General features: G+C 39.2%; 1 protein-coding gene across 1 annotated transcript in view; it reads right to left on the bottom strand.

Annotated features, from left to right (window-relative positions):
• Positions 1 to 17,669, bottom strand: part of LOC124524403 (phospholipid-transporting ATPase FetA-like) — a 117,725-nt gene that overhangs the window by 96,001 nt on the left and 4,055 nt on the right. Inside the window, exon 2 of the mRNA XM_047096662.1 lies at positions 14,087 to 14,132. Coding sequence (XP_046952618.1) covers positions 14,087 to 14,132 — 46 coding nt within the window. The remainder of the gene's footprint in view (positions 1 to 14,086; positions 14,133 to 17,669) is intronic.

Genomic DNA, 17,669 nt, shown 5'->3' with positions numbered 1-17,669 from the left:
GAAAAGAAAAGAAAAGAAAAGAAAAGAAAAGAAAAGAAAAGAAAAGAAAAGAAAAAAGAAAGTAGGGATGCCTTCAGCCCAGGTCATGATCCCAGGGTCATGGGATGGAATCCTTCATTGGGCTCCGTGCTGAGCATGGAGTCTGCTTAAGATTCCCTTTCTGTCTGTCTGTCTGTCTGTCTGTCTCTTTCTCTTTGTGTGTGTGTGTGTGTGTGTGTCTCCCCACTGCCCCTCTTCCCAATTCACACCCTCTAAAAAACAAAGAGAGAAAGAGAAAAAGAAACAGAGAAAGAAAAGGATAAAAAAGGGGTTTTCAAATGGTGTTATGTAGAGCAAGCAGGTTTCTCAGGGACTGAAATAGGGTTAAGGTAGAGAGGATCAAGGAGGAAGAGGAGAGCACCTCCTTTCTCTCAACTTGAATAGCTCTGCTTTTATCTGGGATTTTCCTATATTTTAAGTTAAAAAAAAAAAGGTAGCTTCTGCTGCTAAAAACAAAGTTAGAAAATATCTGGATGCTTCTGGGATAAGTGATTATTAGAGTAAGTTAAAATGTACCTTTGTAGATGGAACTCAACCTCCAGCTAGGCCAGACACAGTGCAAAGTTCCTACATAGCCTTTCTTGATGTACCTAACTCTGGTTTCTATGTGGCCTTGGCACAAAATCCCAACAAAAGCTGGATCTACTGGGAACCATTTGAAGACATTTTGTCTCCTTACCTCAGTGTTTTCTTCTTCTTCTTCTTATTTTTTTTGATGTTTATTTATTTATTTTTAAGAGTGGGGGGCAGGGAGAGGGAGAGAGAGAATATGAGCAGGGGAGGGGCAGAGAGAAAAGGAGACAGAGAATCTGTCAGTGCAGAGCCTGACATGGGACTTGAATCCACAAACTGCAAGACCATGACCTAAGGTGAGAGTCAGAAGCTCAACTGACTGAGCATCCCAGGCGCCGCTACCTCAGTCTTTTTCTATTCCCATGGTCACCATAGAGTTAATTGAGATACTTGGTCTTTAGCTGTTTTTTTCTTCCCCTACCTTCCTCTTTGATTGCTTTGCAGTGTGATATAACGGAGTCAGGCTGACCTTAATTTAAACCTTGGAGCCAACACTTAACAAATGTTCAATCTTCTGGTAATGAGATAATTACTCTGAATTTTAGTCTTTCATCTCTCATGTTAAGATGATCATTTCACCTTGGTTGCAAGGATTATATAAAGTATATCAAACAGTTTCTACAATGCCTTTCACATAATATGGACTGTTCCCCCAAAGCATGTTCTTATCCCTGTTGTCTGTGTGTGCTTTTCCTGACTTATAACAAATCTTCTCATTGCATCTTTAGCCCTGGCTCCTAAAACCATCTCTAGTTGCAAACTCATACTGCGGGACATTTTCTCTTAGGTGCTTATAGCTTCTCAAGATAATCATGTTCCAAAATGGTATTTCTCACCTTCTCTGATTTTTACATACTTTTTTAGATAATAAAGGGAATATATTTTAATATAGGTATATGAATTTATATTACTATACAGATTGCTTAATAATTTTCACAGTATTAAAAAGGTTATGTTTTAAAAAAGCTTAATTGGTATTATTTAAACAAAGGTAAAATCTGAGAAAGTAGCATCATGAACCAAATAATAGACATTAAGAGATATTCTCTACTTATTAATCACCTTCTCTGATTTTAAATATATCTGTTCATCTGCATTTCTATAACTTGTTCATGAAATCTAAAAATCACCTTCAGTTCCTCCTCTGATTATCGGTCAGGTCCTAAATATTTCATCTGAGGGTCTCTTGAAGCTCTTTTCTTTTCTTTCCTTCTTTCTTTTTTATGAGAGAGAAAGTGCAAACAGGGGAGGGGCAGATAGATAGGGAGAGAGAATCTTAAGGAGGCTCCACACCCAGCACAGACCTTGATCTCATGACCCTGAGAGCATCCATGATCTGAGCCAAAATCAAGAGTCAGACACTTACCCGACTGAGCCACCCAGGCACCCCACTATTACTTCCTTTCTAATTCCACTAATATCATCTCAGATTTTTTTTTACTTTCCTTTTGGATTCAATATCCTGTTATTTGCTTCTGACTTTTATGAATTATATATTATCCACTGCTGCCCTAAAGCAGAACACTGATCATGTCTTCTTACTAACCAGCTCACAACCTGCAGTGGCTCCCCATGGATTACTGAATGAAGTCCAAATATCAGCCACACATTCAATATGCTCCCATTTGAACCCTAACTATTCTTTCATCTTTCTTTTCCACTATTTACTCTTATTCAAACTGGCCTATTGTACAGTTCCCTAAATATGGCCCAGACTTTTCTGCATCTATGCTACTGCTCACACTCTTCCTTCCAACTGTAATGCCCTTCCTATCAGTCAAAATCCTTCAAAGGCTATTTTAACACAGGCACGCTCAAGCTCCACGAATCCAGTGTAGTTTCTTGTTTTCCCAGATCTAGAAATAATCTCCCCCTTCTCCCAACTCCCAATTTCTGTGTCCTCTACAGCCTTTGCATGGGGCCAGACTTGTAAGTAGGGGATTGGATGAACTTGAAAAAAAAAAAAAAAAAAAAAGAAAGAAGTAACAGGTAAATTTATTAAGAATATTAGCCCAAGGAAACCCTTTCTGAAAAATACAAGTTATAAGATGGCTCCTGCTTATAACTTCAAGACAATTGCTATAAAGAACACAAACACTTTCTCTGGTGATGTTTAAAATCAGCTCTGGGATATGTACATCTCTCAATTAAAATCAATCCAAAGACACAATTGCTTAGCTTAATTACCTTAGCTGCCCTACTTCATTAGATACAAATGTAGCAGCCATGAAGTGGGAAGGATCTGTGATTCACATAATCCAAATCTTCATTTTTTTTTTTTTTGTGATGGAGTTTCCGGGCCCCACATGTCAGTTCCCTGCTGGTGATCCGTGTTCTACTACTCTACTTTATAGCAGAAGGCAGAACATTTCTAGTGCTACCAGGACAACAAGCTGTGGGGGTTTAAGTCACTCCAGTATTAATTAGGCTCCCTTTCCCCAAGAGACTAAACTGGGAACATCCCTGGATCACAGTGTCAGCTGGAGTTGTCAAGTGGTTTTCTCATACCATAAAGGGTTTTATTGGGTCTAAGGAGAGTCATAGAAGGGCCAAGGTGAACTAAATTAAACTAAGCTCAAGTTAAAATAATCATGTTATTGTGCTGGGAGCCACCCTGGATGGTGGACAGCTTCTCAGAGTCACTCTGATCCTGGAAATTCGAGAATTTCACGCTTGGAAAGGCACTGGGAGATATCTAATCCATCCTTCCACCCAGAGTAGTCATTCCCTGTGTTTAGCAACCCTGGCCGCCTTGCTTAAATACTTCCTGTGAAGAAGAAATTGCTGTCTCTCAAGGCGGTCTCTACATTTTCAGACAGCTCTATTTATAAATTCCTTTATTCATTAAATTTTTCCCGATTCCTGTAAGCCCTGGAGGCAAGCAAGAGCCAAAAGTGAAGCCTGTGTAAGTTCTATCTTTATCTTTTCCCCAGCTGGTAAGTAAGTACTGAGATGAACAAACACCCTGTCCTTGAGTGTGCTACTTTATATAGTACCATCCTCACCTTCCATCATATGGTAATTGTGGTAACTACACTAGGTGCTGTGCTCCAGGGTCCTGAACCCTGATATCTGGCTGATTCACTTACTTACTGAATGAGCAGCAGCCAATAAAATGAATTATGAGCACTCTACTAGTTTCTCAGCACAAATCTAGGACATGTTAGTTTTGCTGCTTAAATGCACTCCACTCAAACTTACCCAACCTCAAAAAAAAAAATTAAAAAAACAAAAAGGGGCGCCTGGGGGCTCAGTTGGTTAAGCGTCCGACTTCAGCTCAGGTCATGATCTCGCGGTCCGTGAGTTCGAGCCCCGCGTCGGGCTCTGTGCTGACCGCTCAGAGCCTGGAGCCTGTTTCGGATTCTGTGTCTCCCTCTCTCTCTGACCCTCCCCCATTCATGCTCTGTCTCTCTGTCTCAAAAATAAATAAATGTTAAAAAAAAATCTAAAAAAAAAAACTTACCCAACCTCATACCCTTTTAGGGATTTCAATTCTCCAATTTCTCTCTCAAAGGTTTCCAGTAACGTTACTTACATTCACTATACACATTTTCATTCTAGCCCAACAATTTCAAATCACATCCTAGTCTGGTTAGTTGGGCCCGTCCAAAGCAAGAGTAACAGTTCTGCTCATTGCAGTTCTGACAAAAGCTTGAGCAAGTGGACACGATTATTCATTTTTATAAGCCCCCTCAGCAACTCCAATCTGAGAATCCTGACAATCCCTGAATTTCAGTAACTATTAATGGATAGATTTCTGAGTCATGCTTGGTGGTCAGCTGTATAGTTGATCTCAAGAAGCTGTGTTATGCTTAACAGGGAGGCTATAGAACCCCAAAAACGCATATAGAGATTTTGGGAACCAGATTTTAAACATATCCACCCATGCCCCTGAAAAGAAGTGAACAAGAATCAACATTAATAAACGTTTAATCCATCTATGGAAATTCCTTCAGTAATCTGCTTAAGAGATGAATTATAAATATGCTGATAAGATTAAAGTACAGCCTAAATACATTTCAGCATGGGGCTTGGGGTTCCTTTCTAGAAAGGAAGCTATGAAGTTAAAACAGAGCTAATCTAAGAGAAGTTCCACTCTTTAAAACTAACATGTTGGCGGCACAAAAACAGACAGTCAGATCAATAAAACAGAATAGAGAACCTAGAAATGGACCCACAAATGTATGGCCAACTAATCTTTGACAAAGCAGGAAAGAATATCCAATGGAATAAAGACAGTCTCTTCAGCAAATGGTGCTGGGAAAACTGGACAGAGACATGCAGAAGAATGAACCTGGACCACTTTCTTACCATAAACAAAAGTAAACTCAAATTGGATGAAAGGGGGCGCCTGGGTGGCGCAGTCGGTTAAGCGTCTGACTTCAGCCAGGTCACGATCTCGCGGTCCGTGAGTTCGAGCCCCGCGTCAGGCTCTGGGCTGATGGCTCGGAGCCTGGAGCCTGTTTCCGATTCTGTGTCTCCCTCTCTCTGCCCCTCCCCCGTTCATGCTCTGTCTCTCTCTCTCTGTCCCAAAAATAAATAAATGTTGAAAAAAAAATTAAAAAAAAAATGGATGAAAGACCTAAATGTAAGATAGGAAGCCATCAAAATCCTCGAGGAGAAAGCAGGCAAAAACCTCTTTGATCTTGGCCACAGCAACTTACTCAACACATCTCCAGAGGCAAGGGAAACAAAAACAAAAATAAACCATCGGGACCTCATCAAAATAAAAAGCTTCTGCACAGCGAAGGAAACAATCAGCAAAACTAAAAGGCAACTGATGGAATGGGAGAAAATATTTGCAAATGACATATCAGATAAAGGGTTAGTATCCAAAATCTATAAAGAACTTCTCGGGGCGCCTGGGTGGCGCAGTCGGTTAAGCGTCCGACTTCAGCCAGGTCACGATCTCGCAGTCCGTGAGTTCGAGCCCCGCGTCGGGCTCTGGGCTGACGGCTCAGAGCCTGGAGCCTGTTTCCGATTCTGTGTCTCCCTCTCTCTCTGCCCCTCCCCCGTTCATGCTCTGTCTCTCTCTGTCCCCAAAATAAATAAAAAAGTTGAAAAAAAAATTAAAAAAAAAAAAAAAGAACTTCTCAAACTCAACATCCAAAAAACAAATCATCCAGTGAAGAAATGGGCAAAAGACATGAATAGACACTTCTCCAAAGAAGACATCCAGATGGCCAACCGACACATGAAAAAATGCTCCACATCACTCATCATCAGGGAAATATAAATCAAAAACACAATGAGATACCACCTTACACCTGTCAGAATGGCTAACATTAACAACTCAGGCAACAACAGATGCTGGCAAGGATGCGGAGAAAGAGGATCTCTTTTGCACTGCTGGTGGGAATGCAAGCTGGTGCAGCCACTCTGGAAAACAGTATGGAGGTTCCTCAAAAAACTAAAAATAGAACTACCCTACGACCCAGCAATTGCACTACTAGGCATTTATCCATGGGATACAGGTGTGCTGATTTGAAGAGACACATGCACCCCCATGTTTATAGCAGCACTATAAACAATAGGCAAAGTATGGAAAAAGCCCAAATGTCCACTGATGGATGAATGGATAAAGAAGATGTGGTGTATATATATACAATGGAGTATTATTTGGCAATCAAAAAGAATGACACCTTGCCATTTGCAACTACATGGATGGAACTGGAGGGTACTATGCTAAGTGAAATTAGTCAGCCAGAGAAAGACAAAAATCCTATGACTTCACTCATATGAGGACTTTAAGAGACAAAACAGATGAACATAAGGGAAGGGAAACAAAAATAATATAAAAACAGGGAGGGGGACAAAACAGAAGAGACTCATACATATAGAGAACAAACTGAGGGTTACTAGAGGGGTTGTGGGAGGGGGGATGGGCTAAATGGATAAGGAGCACTAAGGAATCTACTCCTGAAATCATTGTTTCACTATATGCTAACTAATTTGGATCTAAATTTTAAAAAATAAAAAATAAAATTAAAAATAAATAAATAAATAAAAATGTATAAATAATTAAAAATGCATCTGTAAAGACAGCATTCATTCACTACCTCTTCCAAACTGGGATTCCTAGGAGGTGGAATTTCAGGAGCCCCTTGAATAAAGGGAAACACCTGTATATTTTCTGAGGTCAAAAACCCATAACTTACGGGTTTTTAATTTTTTTTAACGTTTATTTTTAAGAGAGAGAGAGACAGAGCGTGAGAGCGAGGAAGGGGCAGAGAGAGAGGGAGACAGAATCTGAAGCAGGCTCCAGGCTCTGAGCTGTCAGCACAGAGCCTGATGTGGGGCTAGAACTCACAAACTGTGAGATCATGACCTGAGCCAGAGTCAGATGCTTAACCAGCAGCCACCCAGGCGCCCCGACTTTTAAATTTTTTTAACATTTATTTATCTTTGAGAGACAGAGAGAGACAGAGCAAGAGCAGGGGAGGGGCAGAGAAAGAGGGAGACACAGAATCTGAAGCAGGCTCCAGGCTCTGAACTGTCAGCACAGAGCCCGATGCAAGGCTCGAACCCAGGGACCACGAGATCATGACCTAAGCTGAAGTTGGGGGCTTAACTGAGCTACCCAGGTGCTCCCATGACTTATGTTGTTTTAACACACCACCAAGCCTAGCATATACATGTAGTATTTATTGTAAACCTGGAATTCTCCGATTTAATATTTGTATAACTTTCATGAGCAACTGTGAAAGCTCATAACACCTTGAAAATCACTATAGGGGGATTTCACTGAAGCATAAATCTAAATTGGATGCTCTGTGTGGTATGCAGTACTCAATAAGGTAGTGGGTGAGCCTAGCCAAATACTTAGGATTTGCATCTCAAAGATTTTTTGTCTACTTGCTATCATTTATGTAGTAATTTTCATTTAAGATCCAGAGATTACCTACCTTTTCAATTACATTTTACTTAAACTATTTTTATTCAATCATTTCATTCTATTGGAGAAATTATATATTATAATGGTATCTCACAAAGTTAATGATACATGACTATCTCATTCATTAATGGACACACAAGCACACACATATGGTAGTTTGTTGGTCATGTGGCTCTGAGGAAACAGAAGAGCTTAACAAGTTCAAAGTGGGGGAAAAAGTAGCTAGGGATAAATGTTCAAGGATCAAGAAGGAAGTACAGATAGGAAGAGATGAAAGAAGGAGACTGCAGAAACTTGCTGAAGTTTAATGTAGTGAATAAAGTTATGAGAGGCTCTTAAAGTCATTTAACAAATAATCAAGTGTTATACTAAGAGCTAGGGAATGTAGAAAAGAATCAGACCATATCCCTATCACTGTCTTGAAGAAATTCACTGTCCAGTAAGGGAGACATATGAATAAACAATCGCTCTACAGTGTGGTGGATAGTATGATAGAGGTAAGAGCAGGGAGTCATGGAAGCACAAAAGAGGAGTATCTAAACTAGATTGTGAGAGCCAGGTAAAGTTTGTTGGATTAGATCCTGAGCTGAGTCTTAAAGCATAAATATAAGTTAGCTTAATGAATATGGAAGACAGAATTTTTCAGGCAGGGCTGAGTAACAACATATGAAAAGGTGTGGAGGGGCGCCTGGGTGGCTCAGTCGTTTAAGCGTCCGACTTCGGCTCAGGTCATGATCTCGCTGTCTGTGGGTTCGAGCCCCGCGTCGGGCTCTGTGCTGACAGCTCAGAGCCTGGAGCCTGTTTCAGATTCTGTGTCTCCCTCTTTCTCTGACCCTCCCCTGTTCATGCTCTCTGTCTCAAAAATAAATAAATGTTAAAAAAAAAAAAAAAAGGTGTGAAGTACATTGCAGAATGCCATTAAATACTTTAAAAAGTAAGTTAACATAATGAGACTGACGATTTTTTTTAAGTTTATTTATTTATTTTGAGAGACAGTACAAGCAGGGGTGCGTTAAATGGGGGAGGGGCGGAGGGGGCGGAGAGAATCCCAAGCAGGCTCCACACTGTCAGTGCAGAGCTCTACGAGGGACTCAATCTCATGAACTGTGAGATCATGACCTGAGCTGAAACAGAGTCAGATGCTTAACCAACTGAACCACCCAGGTGCTCCCCAATGGGACTTTTAGATTTAGTTCCTTGAATTTGTAGATTAATTTGAAGAATGGACATGTTTTCAACACGAAAAATCTCCACCATTCATTGTATACATAGATATCAAGCACCTAAGCACCTTCTTTGTGCCAGTCATTATTCTAGCACTTGACATACTGTCCTTGTGGGGTTTACAATTTACAAGTAAAGGCAGACAATAAATAAAATAATGAATCGTTATAAATTATGCTGGAAGGTGATAAATGCTGTGGATAAAAGGGACAAAGAAGTGCAAGCAAGATAAGGGTGATGAGGACACACCTGGGTGGCTCAGTCAGTTGAGTGTCCAACTTTTTATTTTGGCTCAGGTCATGATCCCAGGGTTGTGGGATTGAGCCCTGTGTTAGGGCTCTGTGCTGGGATTCTCTCTCTCCTGCTGCCCCTCTCTTCCCCCTCTAAAAAAAATTTAAAAATTAAAAAAATATAGGGGTGCCTGGGTGACTCAGTCGGCTAAGTGTCTGACTTCGACTTAAGTCATGATCCTGCAGTTCGTGAGTTCAAGCCCCATGTCGGGGTCTGTGCTGACAGCTCAGAGCCTTCAGCCTGCTTTGCATTCTGTGTCTCCCTCTCTCTGTCCCACTCATACATTCACTCACTCTCTCTCTCTCTCTCAGATACATAAACATTCAAAAAAAAAAATAAGAGTGATGAGGAGTGTAAGGGTGGGAAGAGTGGTCAGATGATCAATACAGGCTTTACACAAAAGGCAAAATTGAGCAAAAATTCGAAGTGGACAAGGGAGTCAGTCAAGGGGCCATCTGGAGGAAGAATGTTGAGGTCAGAAGGAATAATGACAACAAAGACTGTTTAAAGAACAGCAGGAAAATCAGAGTAGCTGGAGTAGGAAGGTGAGGAGCAGAGTGACAGGAGAGGAGAGATCAGGGAAGGTGGGGGGCACATTATGCACTGTCTAAAAGTTTAGAACCTCAACTATTTTAACTGAGGTAAAACTTAGTGTTATATTAGTTTCAGGTGTACAATATAATGATTCAACAATTCTATATGTTACTCAGTGTTCATCACAATAAGTGTACTTTGATACCCTTTATCTGTTTCACCCATCACCCCACACACCTCCTCTCTGGAAACCACCCGTTTATTCTCTGTATTTAAGAGTTTCGGTTTTGCTGTTGTTTGTGTAAGGACCTTGGCTTTTACTGAGTGAAACTGGGAGCCTCTGTATTTCATCCAGGAACATGCCTATGTTTTGCCATTTTTTCAGACCATCTTTTTGTCCATCAATAAAGTCTTAACGTTTTCTTCATATAGGTTTTGTGCATTTCTTTTTATGCTTAGTCTTAGATATTTTAAGATTTTGTTGTTAATATGAATGAAATCTTTCTTCTATCATATTCTCTAATTGGAAATTGCTACTGATTAATAAAACTACTAATTTTTATATACTTGTTATGTATCTGGAAGTCTCTTAATTTTCATGAAGAGGTTATCAACTTTACCCCCAGCTTAGGTGGTTATTAGTATCTGAATCTGCTCTGTGCTCGTAACACCACCTTCCCCATATACTGGTGCCTTAAAAATTCTTAAAATGTACTAGTCTCGGGGTATCTTTCTAAGTCTTTTGTCCCAAACCTGCTCCATTGCATCTATTAGGATGGCTGCTACTAAAAAAAAAAAAAAAAAAAAAAAAAAAAAAAAGTACTGGCAAAGATCTGGCGAAATTAGAATGGCTCGTGCACTGTTGGTGGGAATGTAAAATGGTGCAGCTGTTATAGAAACAATATGGTGAGCCCTCAAAAAATTAAAAATAGAATTACCATACTATCCAGCAATTCCACTTCTAGGTATATACCCCCCCAAAAAAATCAAAAGCAGGAACTTGGAGAGGTATTTGTACCTCATGTACCCATGTTTATAACAGCATTGTTCATAATAGCCAAGGAGCAGAAGCAATCCAAATGTCTGTCAGCACATGAAAGGATAAACAAAAGTGGTATATATACATACAATGTAATATTATTGTCTTAAAAAGAAAGTAAGTTATGACACATGCTACAACATAGATGAACCTTTAGAACATTATGCTAAGTGAAATAAGCCAGTCATAGAAAAATACATACTATATGATTCCACTTATATGGGGCACCTGGAGTAGTCAAATTCATGCAGACAAAAAGAATGGTGATTGCCAAGGGCAAGGGGTTGGAGGAATGGGGAGTTAGTGCTTAATGGGTACAGAGTTGCAGTTTAATAAGATGAAAAGAATCTGAGACGAATGGTGGTAATCGTTGCCCAAAAGTGTGAATGGACTTAATGCCACTGAACTGTACACTTAAAAATGGTTAAGATGGTAATATTATATAAATTTTACCAATTCAAATTTTTTAATTAAAATTTTTTAAATCTGTTCCATTAATAATTTTGTGTTTCTTGTTGCTACTCTTTTATTCTGTGAATTTTTGTCCTTTGCTTTGAGCTCAACCTTCCTCACTGACCTTTGTCTCCAATGTTACCTTTGTCTGGGCCTGGAACTCCTTGAGTTCCTCAACATTCACCTTTGTCCAGATTACAGTCCCTTTATTTGGGAGCTCTTGTTAGCCTACTTTTTTTTGTTTTAAGCCAATCTTGCTCCTAAGACCCCCAAGTTTGGGCCAATCTCACTTCCAAAGAAAGATCTGAGAAATAAAGCACACAAGGGGCACCTAGGTGGCTCAGTCGGTTAAGCGTCCAACACTTGATTTCAGCTCAGGTCATGATCTCATGGTTTATGGGATCGAGTCCTGTGTCAGGGTCTGCACTGACAGCACACAGCCTCCTTGGGATTCTCTCTCCCTCTCTGCCCTTCCCTTGCTTGCATGCTCTCTCTCAAAAATAAAAGAAAAGAAAAAAAGAAAAGAAATAAAACACACAGTTTTAGAATATACGCTATCTGTATTCCAGGTATAACTATGAACTTAATGCTGTTTAATATAAATCAAGAAATGAGATTTATGGAGAATTGCTTGAAGGATACATAGTTTATCCACTGCCTGGAATCAGTTCGCTTGTGTTTTTGGTTTTTTTTTTAAGTTTTTTTTTTTTTGTTTTTTTTTTAGTAACCTATATACCCAACGTGGGGCTTGAACTCACAACCCTGAGATCAAGAGTCATATGCTTTATTGATTGAGCCAGCCAGGGACTTTTTTCTAAGCCAAGCCTCCATAGATGAGCTCTAGAAACTTTGTGAACTGTGTGAAATTGTCTGTAAAAACCTGTGCATTTTTTTATGAGAGGTCCTAAGATTTTAAAAGTTTTCAGTATGTTCTATTTATTATCCACTCTCCCCCCAAAATAGTTGAGAATCTATATAGTCTAAAATTTGTTATTCCTTGGATTGCGACAGATAATCAAAGCCTTTCCTCAACTGAAATGTTCTGCCCCAAGTTCAGAATGGCTTTTACTGAACAATGCTTTGGCACTATGCCAACTGCCTACATGGAAAGACATTAAAAAGAAACAGCCTCAGTTCTAAAAAATGTGTTTAGGGAATTACCAAAGATGGGCACAGATCGGCCTGCATATCTCAAGATCTTAACCAGATAATAGGTCTGTATAGGCAGAAAAATGCTGATGGTATCATGAGACAAGAACAGATTATGAACAAAGCCAAGGAGAATGAAATTCTTTAGGTAAGAACTGAGCCAAACCTATTAGCAGCACTAAAGGTTCTTCCTTCAGGGGTGCCTGAGTGGCTCAGTCTGTTGAATGTCCAATTCTTGATTTGGGCTCATGATCCCAGGGTCATGGGATTGAGTCCCATCTTGGGCTCTGCGCTTAGTGTGGAATCTGTTTAAGATTATCTCTTTCCCCCTCTGCCCCTCTCTCCTGCTTGTGCTCTCTAAAATTAAAAAAAAAAAAAAAAAGGAGTGGGGTGTCTGGCTGGCTCAGTCAGTTAAGTCCAACTTCAGCTCAGGTCATCATCTCACGGTTCATGAGTTTGGGCCCCACATCGGGCTCTGTGCTGATAGCTCAGATCCTGGAGCCTGCTTTGGATTCTGTGTCTCCCTCTCTCTCTGCCCCTCCCTGACTCATGCTCTGTCTCTGTCTCTCAAAAATAAATAAGCATGGGGCGCCTGGGTGGCGCAGTCGGTTAAGCGTCCGACTTCAGCCAGGTCACGATCTCGTGGTCCGTGGGTTGGAGCCCCACGTCAGGCTCTGGGCTGATGGCTCAGAACCTGGAGCCTGTTTCCGATTCTGTGTCTCCCTCTCTCTCTGCCCCTCCCCCGTTCATGCTCTGTCTCTCTCTGTCCCAAAAATAAATAAATGTTGAAAAAAAAATTAAAAAAAAAAATAAGCATAAAAAAAAATAAAGTTTCTCCCTTCATAAATGTAAGTATGGAACTTGGAGAGCCACTAATGCAGATACTAATGAATCTTTAGATAAACGCATGTAACATTTTACGTATACATTAAGTATACATAATTTAAAGAAAGGTTCAAACCACAAAACATTATGTAAAATTTGTAACAACTCTCCCTTCCCAATTTCAGGAAAATTCTCTTTTATGTAGCTCTCACTTTCCTTGATTTAGCTAAAATCCATCTACCCATTGTTCAAAGCTCAGGTTTTTTGTTTTCAAAAAATATTTTATTTATTTTTTTAAAGGCTCCACACCCAAGAGTCGCATGCTGTATCAACTGAGCCAGCTAGGCACCCCATCAGCTTTTAAAATTATGACAATAAATGTAATTCAAATAGGATTGCTTTTGTTTCACTAAACTGAAAACCACCCCCTCGCTTCCTCAAACACACACACACACACACACACACACACACACACACACACACACACACACACTCACAGCTCTTTTACTGTTTTTATAATTCTCCAAAAGCATATCCACAAAGAACTATGACAAAGTTTTCCTTTTGTTGGAGGCAACCCTCCCATATAGCCAAAAGTCATTTGGTTGGAATTATGTAGAGAGTTTGGTTCCAGACCAAAGTCTAAGCATTCTCCAAAATAGCACTAATAGAAATTGACTGATATTAATGAGGTAAACTGTGATACTTAGGATGCAAAGTATATGGTCTGGGATTGGAGAAATGAGTTAAGTTAGATCTCTATAGAAAGAGAAAGAAATTCAACAAGACCCTTTTGATTGTCTTATCTTAAGCTCACTTGGTAAATGAAGGATGTCGAGAGGAGTGTTCAAATCATGATTCATCTTACTATAATATCCATAATTACAAAGAAATCAATGAGCCCACTGAAAGTCTCTGTTGGACTACTCCTATTTCTCCCTAGAAAGTTCACAGATGAGAAACATGCTCTCACCTTTACTTTTTGCTAAAGACACTTTATACCATGGCTATCACAGCAGACCTTTGGCTTTCTGTTTAAACACCTTCAAAATTAAATCACTAACCTGTCCGCCTCAAGTCTTTAGGTAGAGTATTCCTGTCACTGCCCCTCTAAAAAAAAACAAAAAAAAACAAAAAACAAAAAACAAAAAACACTCAAACATTACTCTCTATGTAAATTAATGTGAATTAGTATCCTCTGTGGTTATAACCAAAGACTTTCTGGAATGACCTCAAGTTCAATTCTGTATTTTTTTCTTCCCACCTTTGCAGCAAAAATTTTTTTCAAAAGCCAGGTCAGAGGGAAGTCAAATCTGAGTCCTCCCCTAATAGGCTTCTTGGGAGATCCAAAATTGTAAGGAGCTTCTTGGTGGGCTTCAGTTCAATCCTTTAAACACTACTCTGAGGGCATAAGTGATCAATTTCTTGGCTTTGTGGATAGAACACTGTATGGTTTGTACTAAGCAAATATCAGTTCTGATGTTGAAGCTGAGCACTTACCTGAAATAAAAGGTTTTATGTATTTCATTTCAGAGAAACACCACCTAAGGATAAAACAAAAGCTCCTGATTAGTCCAGGCCCTGCTGATATAATATTTACTATTTATCAAAATTTACCATGTCCTGGTCGCTTCACTCTGTGCTTTACATAGATCACCTTAATTTTCACTAAAATCTGGGCCTAGAAAAAGGGTATTACTCTTTCCTACAGATGAAAAACCTGAGGCCTAAGATAAAGTGGCTTGCTTAGGGTCAATACAATCAGACAGCGGTAGAGTCACAGTGGTAGAGATTTGAATCCCTGCTTGCCAGACTGCTCTTGACCACAATTCTGTATCATCTCTCTTGTGCACTTGGCACATGAAGAGACAATTGTCAAGTTACTAGGCAGTACCTGAGGGCAGTAACTAGGGCAGTAACTGAGAACTGTGGTTATGGTTCAGAAGTATAAAGTCTTAAATGCCCACATGCTTCTCTTTCATAGATCTGGCACTGAGCTCAGGAGGAAATCCACTATTATACTATGTCCCCACATTTCAGCATCCCTTATTTCTTTACTTTTGACTCAGAACCTCCTACAGCAATCTTCCCCACAAGCATGGTCCATGAACCAAATGTTTCAAAAACATGAAAAGTCTCTGAAAAAACAAGACACCTGGCCCCCACTCTGGATGTACTGACTCAGAATCCTTCAGAATCTCAGAGGAGTGACAACAAGAAACTCAGGAGGTCCTTTTACCTATAAAATTTTAGACTATTCATTGCCTTGCAGCAAAACAGCTAGCATAAATGAAAGGAGGTAAATTGAAAGCTAGCTTCAGTAATAATCAGTCTGACATTGGGTCAGATTGGTATTAAGAAAAAGATAGGACAGAGATCTGGTGAGAAGGCATAGAGTCACAACATTGTTTTGAAGCTGGAAGAGATCTTGGAAATTGTCTAGTCTAATGTTTTTCTAACAGTGTTCCATGGAGCCTTAGGAGTTCTAAAATGGGATATTTTAGCTTCTGCAGAAGCTCCACTGGTAACCTGGAATTTTGTGTAAGATCATATCTGAATAATGGTTTTGCTGATTTAAACAAACAAAACAAACCTTGGTTGCAAACGAGGAGTTAAAAAAATTTTTTTGAGGTCCAGCTTTCATCCCAAATCAATTAGATCAAACTTGTGCTAGTTAATACCAGGCATCAGCATTTTCCAATAACAGGTGAATTCAGTGTAGCCAAACTTAGGAACCACTGTACAAATCTGCTCTGTGCTTCCTCACTTGAAATAAAACAAAACTAAGACCCAAAGAATTTAAAGGAGGTTTGGATTGAAACCAGAATCTCTTGACTTCTAGCTCAATATACTGTGTTGTACTCTCCACAATCCAGAATAAACCAATTATTCCTCTAAGACAGAGAACACAAAAATCAAGATTATTATGTAACCTCACATTTACAGAGTTCTCTGGACTTTAAAGAGTACTTTATATTCTCTTTTTAGATTCTTACAAAGATACTGTGAATTAGGGCAAAACTGTAACTGTTTTAGACATGAGGAAATCAGAAGTCAATTAAGTTAACTCACAGTGGCTTAGAAGTAAGGCCAACATTAAACTCTTTATCTTCTAATTTTGGATTAAGTAAATCTAATTTAGCAAGTGTTTGAGTGCCTCGTATGTGTTAAACATGGCCTAAGATGCAAAAATAAGACATTATCCATGCCCTCAATTAGTGTACAAATTTCTTAGAAAAAACAGAGATAACTAAAATACTGTGCTGTCTGGCTTATCCCTTGGACTAGCAGAAGCTGAAAACACTCCTTGATTGGCCTTGATAATGAAGTCCAATACTCTTCAAATTCAGTCTGTGGCTTCTAATTTCTTTCTGGCTATGGAAACTAATTTTAGGGAACTCAAGGGATTTGTACATAGCTATTGCACCTGTAGGCAAGGCCACGGAGCTGAAAAATGTTTTGATGGAGGAGAGAAGATGGGTGCAATTTCAGTGAGGTTCATTTCATAATCTCTGAAGCCAAGGATATGATTCAGCAAAAGACTGGTATATTCCAAAACAAAGGACTGGATGGATAAGAAAGAGTATTCACATAAATAATTATTTCTTTTTCCACAGCATTTTAATAACTAGACAGCTTATAATTTATGTTGAAGATAAGTACTATACACCAAAGGGGAAAATAACATGTAAGAAAGAGTATTTCTATCAGTAATTCAGAGTGGTGGAGAAGGTCACAGATGGACAGGAATGTTCAGACAACTTTTGCATGAGGAATTCATCAGACATTGCAAAATGTTGCCATCCATATTTTACTACATAAAAGATAATGAAAGAGCCAGGAAACCATGTTTTATTTATGAACTGAAACAAGTTGGCCAAGAATGGTCTATCACAGTTATTCTCAAACTTTTACTTGCATCAGAATTACCTGGAAGGCTGACTCTCATAAACTTCTGATTCAGCAGGTCTGTGGTAGGGCCCAGTGATTTACATTTCTTACAAAGTCAGGTGATGGTGATGCCATGGGTTCAGGTCTCACCATTTGAGAACTGCTGGTTTATCATAAAGTCCACAATATACTAGATACACACAGGTGTGCACACTTGCTTGTTGCAAATTATGACAATTTAGTTAATTCTCTACTATTGACTTTGTAAATTATACTCTCCCCATCAACCTAATGGCCAACAGTAAGACTAAATCAGGAAGAAGTTACAGCTAGTCACTTAAGAAGACCATCTATTTAAGAGCACAAATGAATAAGTTTATGAAATACATGTTTGGGTACACAAAAGTGAGGTACATCTAACAACTAGGAAATGACATTGCCCTTTAAAAGCCTTTACTTATCTTGAAGCAGACATGAATTTTGTTTTTTTTTTTTGCTTAAGAGAACACTCTTTGGACCTCTCTATACCTTAAATGGTACCCAAGATTCCATCCTCATTTTTTTTCTCACTACTCTTCCTGAGTTTTCTTAACTACCCCCCAGCTTTATTTATATCAATGGTTAATGACTTTGTTCAGGTTAAGAAATTCCTTTGAGAATATGATTAATGCTACAGACTTTCTTCATAAAACTAAATGTACACACCTATATACATTTTACATCCAATTCAAGACATTCAGAGATTTTTCACTCAAG

The sequence above is a fragment of the Lynx rufus genome, unplaced genomic scaffold, assembly GCF_022079265.1.
Source record: "Lynx rufus isolate CCGP_SWC_20201006 ecotype Redwood Valley unplaced genomic scaffold, mLynRuf1.p SCAF_10, whole genome shotgun sequence".
Taxonomy (NCBI): Eukaryota; Metazoa; Chordata; class Mammalia; order Carnivora; family Felidae; genus Lynx; species Lynx rufus.
This window is presented reverse-complemented; position numbering and strand designations above follow the sequence as displayed.